This window comes from Leucopleurus acutus, assembly GCF_964270905.1.
Source record: "Leucopleurus acutus genome assembly, chromosome: X".
In the NCBI taxonomy this organism is placed as follows: Eukaryota; Metazoa; Chordata; class Mammalia; order Artiodactyla; family Delphinidae; genus Leucopleurus; species Leucopleurus acutus.
Window position 1 is genome coordinate 42,679,571 of NC_139148.1, and position 7,028 is coordinate 42,686,598.

The 7,028-nt window shown below is 43.5% G+C and overlaps 1 protein-coding gene across 1 annotated transcript; it reads left to right on the forward strand.

Moving 5' to 3' along the window:
- The first annotated feature begins 5,980 nt into the window (after positions 1–5,980).
- Positions 5,981–6,338, forward strand: LOC309978814 (cytochrome c oxidase subunit NDUFA4-like). Its single transcript, XM_082865459.1, has one exon. The coding sequence runs from the start codon at positions 5,996–5,998 to the stop codon at positions 6,242–6,244; it is 249 nt and encodes an 82-aa protein (XP_082721585.1). The 5' UTR covers positions 5,981–5,995; the 3' UTR covers positions 6,245–6,338.
- The last annotated feature ends 690 nt before the right edge of the window (positions 6,339–7,028 follow it).

Consider the following 7,028-nt stretch of genomic DNA (forward strand, 5'->3'; position numbering starts at 1 on the left):
AGCGGCCTTAGCGTCTCATGTCTGTCTCTGGGGTCCGCACTCTTAGCCGCGGCTCGCGCCCGTCTCTGGGGTCCGCGCTTTTAGCCGCGGATCGCGCCTGTCTCTGGAGTTCCTTTAAGCAGCGTTCTTAATCTCCTCTCCTCGTGCACCAGGAAATAAAGAGGGAGGAAAAAGTCTCTTGCCTCTTCGGCAGGTGCAGACTTTTCCCCGGACTCCCTCCCGGCTAGCCGCGGTGCACTAACGCCCTGCAGGGTGTGTTCATGCCGCCAACCCCAGTCCTCTCCTGGCGCTCCGACTGAAGCCCGAGCCTCAGCTCCCAGCCCCACCCGCCCCGGCGGGTGAGCAGACAAGTCTCTCGGCTAGTGAGTGGCGGTCGGCCCTGATCCTCTGTGCTGGAATCTCTCCGCTTTGCCCTCCGCACCCCTGTTGCTTGGCTCCGAAGCTCCCCCCCTCTGCCACCCGCAGTCTCCGCCCGCGAAGGGGATTCCTAGTGTGTGGACACTTTTCCTCCTTCACAGCTCCCTCCCGCTGGTGCAGGACCCGTCCCTATCCTTTTGCTCTGTTTATTTTTTCCTTTTGCCCTACCCAGGTATGTGGGGGGTTTCTTGCCTTTTGGGAGGTCTGAGGTCTTCTGCCAGCCTTCAGTAGGTGTTCTGTAGGAGTTGTTCCACGTGTAGATGTATTTCTGGTGTATCTGTGGGGAGGACTTGGAGAGTTTTCATGCTGTGGCACAGAAAGGGTAGAAGGTAGAGCCTGGTGGCCTCCCTAAATTAAAATAATCCAGAGAGACAAGGACAGTTAGAGTTCAAAGGACAGAATATCAGGAGAGAGCTTCACAGAGAGAGAACCAAAGAGATCTGCAAAGAGTCCCCCTTGAATATTCAGCAGAGTACTGATAAGTGCATGCATATGAAGAAACTACCCAAGTCCAGGGAAAGAACCATCCAACTGGATTAGAACTAGGCCTGGCACATAGGTCAATTGGAAGAACATAATTCACAGGGCATAGAATACACAGGAAGGTTGTGGGGAATAATTAGCCCTGGACTAAGTACCAGTGCAGACCCAATTAACAAATCATGGAAGGAAGACCCTGAAAGATCAAATTGTTTCCAAGTAACTTAACTATCTCAGTACAAAGATCAGGAAGATTTATAGGAATACTAATAATAAAACCCTAGCACCTAAGGTAAAATTCACAATGTCTGTTATCCAAACAAAGATGATTAGGCATAAAAAGAAGCAAGAGGTACATACCACAATATGGAATAACCTTGAAAAACGTATGTCAAGTGAAAGGAGCCAGTCACAAAGGACTGCATATTGTATGATCCCATTTATAGACAATGTCCAGAATAGGCAAGTCCATAGAGACAAAGTAGATTAGTAGGTCTGATGGGGTGGGGGAGGAAGGTAACTGGGGAAAAAAAGGCAATGACTGCTAAGGGGTATGGGATTGCTTTTTGGGGTGTTGAAAATGTTCTGAAACTGAGTTTGGTAATGGTTGCAGAACTCTGTAAGTATACTAAAAATAAACATTTAACTGTACACTTTATTTTTTTAATGACTTTATTTTATTTTTGGCTGCATTGGGTCTTTGTTGATGTGCGCGCGTTTTCTCTAGCTGCAGCGAGTGAGGGCTGCATTTCGTCGTGGTGCGTGGGCTTCTCATTGCGGTGGCTTCTCTTGTTGTGGAGCATGGGCTCTAGGTGCGTGGGCTTCCGTAGTTGTGGCACGTGGGCTCAGTAGTTGTGGCTCGTGGGCTCTAGAGCTTGGACTCAGTAGTTGTGGCACATGGGCTTAGTTGCTCCATGGCACGTGGGATCTTCCTGGACCAGGGATCGAACCCATGTCCCCTGCATTGGCAGGCAGATTCTTAACCACTGCGCCACGAGGGAAGTCCTAACTGTACACTTTAAATGGTGTATTGTGTGGCATGTGAACTATATCTCAATAAAAGAGTGTTGGTTTTTTTTAAGCAGGAAAACATGAACCATAATGATCAATCAATGGAAACTAACACAGAATGGACACAGATGTTAGAATTAGGAGACAATGATGCTAAAAAAGTTATTAAAGCTACACTGCATATGTTAAAAAAGTTGAGCAGAGACATGGAATATATATAAGTACCCACAATGAAATCCTAAAGATGAAAAATACACCAGATGGAATTAATGACTAGACATTGCAGAAGAAAAACATCAGTAGTTTAAATCATAGCAGTAGAAACTAAGAAAATGGAACAGAGGAAAAAAGAATCCACAAAAAATGAAAATAGAAAAAAGCATAAATGAGCTGTGGGACAATTTCATGTGGCCTAATATGCAGGAAATAGAATCCCCAAAGGAGAGGAAGGGGGACAGAAAAAGTACGTGAAGAAGTAAAGTTCTGAAACTTTCCAAAATTAATGAAAGATATAAACTCACAGATCCAAGAAGTTCAATGAACATCAGCAAAAGGTAGATGAAAAATACTACACAAAGGCACATTGTGGGAATTTCCTGGCCATCAAGTGGTTAGGACTCTGTGCTCTCACTGCCGAGGGCCCGGGTTGGGGATCTAAAATCCCACAAGCCACGTGCTGTGGCCTAAAAACAAACAAACAAAGGCACATTGTTATAAAACTGCTCCAAACCAATGATACAGAGAAAATCTTTTTTGTTTATTTTTTCTTCCAGTTTTATTGAGATATAATCAACTTACAGCACTGTATAAGTTTGAAGTGTACAGCGTAATGACTTGACTTACATACATCATGAAATGATTATCACAATAAGTTTAGTGAACATCCATCATCCCATATAGATACAAAATTAAGGAAATAGAAAAAAAGTTTTTCCTTGTGATCCTCTTAGGATTTACTCTCTTTTATATATAACATACAGCAGTGTTAATTATATTTATCATGTTGTACATTACATTCCTAGTAGTTATTTATCTTATACCTGGAAATTTGTACCTTCTGACTGCCTTCATCCAATTTCCCCTCCTCCACCCCCACCTCTGGTAAACACAAATCTGATCTCTTTTTCTATGAGTTTGTTTTTGAAGTATAATTGGCCTTCAACCTTCCTGGTGCTGTTATAACTTCTGATTATAGAAGTATCACCCCACCTTCACCTCCACAATGAGTGTTTTACCTCACCTTTTCTCCTGGAGCAAATAGGACTTAACATCTTTTTTTTTTTTTTAATTTTTGGCCAGGCTGCGCAGCATGCAGGATCTCAGTTCCCTGACCAGAGGTCGAACCCTCACCCCCTGTATTGGAATCGTGGAGTCTTAACCACTGGACAGCCAGGGAAGTCCCTAGGATTTAACATCTTATTTGAATTAAGATGGGTTCCTAAGTCTTTAAATCCTTTTTAGTTTGCTTTTCAAACCAGTGGTCTGGTTATTTACTTAATGCTGTATATCAATAGGACAGTCACCAGAGAATGAAGAATGATGCACATGCCTGTCATACAAAGTTGTCATGAGGAAGGGTGTCAGGATTGAAAAGGACCAAGATCTAATGACTGAGTAACCTGTGGAAGAAATCCAAACTTGGATGAACGTTTAGGCATTCCAGATTTGTGGGAGTGAGTTGTAAGTATCTATGTCTCAGTAAAAATCTTTCTCAAAACATAAATCTTGAAGTTAAGCATGGCTCTGCTCAGACCCGGTTGGGTCAACTTTAATATTAGAATTGCTCCTTGGAACATTTCACCTTCTTTTGTGGATGTGGCTCAATGAATTAATTTTCTCTGATGCATCCTGGAAAATGGATTGTTTGTAGATTGAGAAATTGGTTAAGTTTTGCTCTGATGTCTTGAAAAGTAGCATACAAATCTCCTTCATTTAACAACTAATTATTGAACATTCATTCATTCATTTATCCAATATATATTGAGTGCCTCCAACACACCAGGCACACTGTACTAAATTTGAGGGATCAAACAGTAAACAGAGCAATGTCCTTGGAGGAGAAAGGTGATGAATGAATGAATATACATATATTTATATTTATATATAAATTAGAGATAAGATGGATTAGGAGACAGGAAGGGTTGAGGTAAGGGTAGGAAGTTGTATATTATTTGGGATGATCAAAGAAACTTCTGTGATAAGGTGACATTGGAGCAGAAACCTGAAGGGAGTGAGGGAATGAACCCTGTGGAAATTTGGGGGAAGAGCATTCTCGGCAGAAGGAACAAGGATATCAGTGCAGCTTGAGCAGATGAGTCACAGAGGGGTGGAGTGGGGGCAGAATATGCAGGGCCTTGTAGGCCATTAAAATGCTTTGGCTAATGTGTGAACCTTCTCACATCCCTCTGTTGTTCCCTACTATCCCTTGGCCACATCCTCTGGATAACTTGTACCAATTCCTGAAGGCTTAGTTTTTGCATTATACTTTCTTGAGAGTCTTTACTAATATAAAAGTTGGATTAAAAATTCCTCCCCCATGGTGCTCTGCACCCCCCACAATGTTACAAGGTACAGAGTTGACTTGCTATGCTTGAGACTTCTCCAAGGGCAGATGTTTTATATCCCCAGTGCCCCTCATCAAACCTAATACTTAGTAGATGCTCAAGAAAATGTTTGTTGAACCAAATAAATGTACAATTCATAAAAAAATGCTTTGGCTACTATTCTGAGTGGGATAGGGAGCCATTTGGAGGGTTTGGAGCACAGGAGAGAGACACGACCAGACTTGCCTTTTCAAAATAGCACTGGCTTCTGTGTGTGGACTAAGGCAGGGAGCAGGAGAAGGTAAAGCAAGGAGGGCAGTTAGGAGGCTATTTCAGTAAATCAGACAATGGTTTTTGGTGGTTTGGACACTGGGAAGTGGAGGAGATAAGATGTATTCTGGAATTATTTTGAAGGTAGAGCTGCAGGGATAGGTTGATGGGTTAGATATAGGGTGTGTGGATGATAGGAGTTAAGAATGACTCTGAAGGTTTTAGTTAAGCTGAGAGTCAGCTGGAGGAACAGATTAAGAGGGGGAATTGGGAGTTTTGTATTATTTTTATGAACTCTGAAATGCTTATGAAATATCATATAGAGATGTTGGGTAGGTGATTGGATATAACTGAAGGTCAGGAGTGAGGTACAGGCTGGAGATAACAAATTTAGGAGGCATCAGTATATCAAAGTCATTTAAAGTCAGGAGACAGAGGAGATCACCTAGGGAGTGAAAGTAGGTGGGGGGAGGTTAGAAGCCTAAGCCCTGAAGCATTTCCAAGGTACAAAGATCAGGGGAAAGAGGAGGAACTGGCACAAGATTGAGTAGGAGCAGCCAGTGAGGCAGGAACAGAACCAAGAAAGGATTTCTGGAAGTCAAGAGAAAAGGCATTTCAAGAAGGGAGTCAAATGGTGCTGAGAGGGAGGAATTCCCTGGTGGCACAGTGGTTAAGAACCTGCCTGCCAATGCAGGGGACATGGGTTCGAGCCCTGGTCCAGGAAGATTCCACAGGCCGCGGAGCAACTAAGCCCGTGTGCCATAACTATGGAGCCTGTGCTCTAGACCCCGCGAGCCACGACTACTGAAGCCCGCGTGCCTAGAGCCCGTGCTCCTCAACAAGAGAAGCCACCGCAATGAGAAGCCTGTGCACCACAACGAAGAGCAGCCTCCACTCGCTGCAACAAAGACCCAACGCAGCCAAAAATAAATAAATTAATTAATTAATTTAAAAAGTTGCTGAGAGGGAAGATGAGGAGTATTCATGATATACAGGCACTGGGTGTACAAAGATGAACCAGAATGCCAGGCACATAGTAGGTGTCCATGTACTTTTAATTGTAACAAAGTATACATAACATAAAATTTACCACCTTAACCATTTTTGAATGTACAGTTCAGGAATGTTAAGAATATTCACATTGTTGTGAAACAGATCTCCAGAACTTTTTCATCTTGCAAAACTGAAACTCTGCTCGGCGCAGAGACTGTTTAGTCCTGGGTCTTGCAAGTTTGTTGTTCTCTCCGTCTGGACTCGAGGCTTCTGTCACAACCATGCTCCGCCTAATCATTGGTCAGGCCAAGAAGCATCTTAGCTTGATCCCCCTCTTCATATTTATTGAAGCGGGAGGTACTGGAGCAACACTGTATGTCTTGCGCCTGGCATTGTTCAATCCAGATGTCAGTTGGGACAGAAAGAGTAACCCAGAACCCTGGAAAAAACTGGGTCCCAATGATCAGTACAAGTTCTACTCAGTGAATGTAGATTACAGCAAATTGAAGAAAGAAGGTCCAGACTTCTAAATGAAATGTTTCATTATAAAGCTGCTTAGAATGAAGGTCTTCCAGAAGCCATCTGCACAATTTTCCACTTAACCAGGAAACATTTCCCCTCTAAATGCACGAAATCAGGGACTTCCCTAGTGGTCCAGAGGTTAAGACTTGGCACTTCCACTGCAGGGGGCGCCGGTTCGATCCCTGGTTGGGGAACTAAGATCCCACGTGCTGCGTGGTACGGCCAAAAAGTAAAAACTAAATAAATAAACGCACGAAATCATGTTGGTGTATTGTGTTGGGGTTTACACTGCTTAATAAATAGTCTGAAACTTGAAAAAAAACCCTGAAACTCTAGACCCATTAAACATCTCCCCATTTCCCCCTCCCCCAGCCCCTGGCAACCACCTTTCTACTTTATGTTTCTATGAATTTGACTCCTTTATTGGCTATATTGGGTCTTAGTTGAGGCACGCGGGATCTTTCGTTGCAGCGCACGGGCTTCTCTCTAGTTATGGCACATGGGCTTCAGAGCATGTGGGCTCTGTAGTTGCAGCACGCGGGCTCTCTAGTTGTGGTGCACAGGCTTAGTTGCCCCGTGGCATGTGGGATCTTAGTTCCCTGACCAGGGATTGAACCGGTGTCCCCTGCATTGCAAGACCAATTCTTAACCACTGGACCACCAGCGAAGTCCCAATTTGACTCCTTTAGATATATCATATAAGTGGAATCATACAGTATTTGTTTTCTTATGACTGGCTTATTTCACTTAGCATAACATCCTCAAGGTTCATCCGTGTTGAAGCATGTGTCA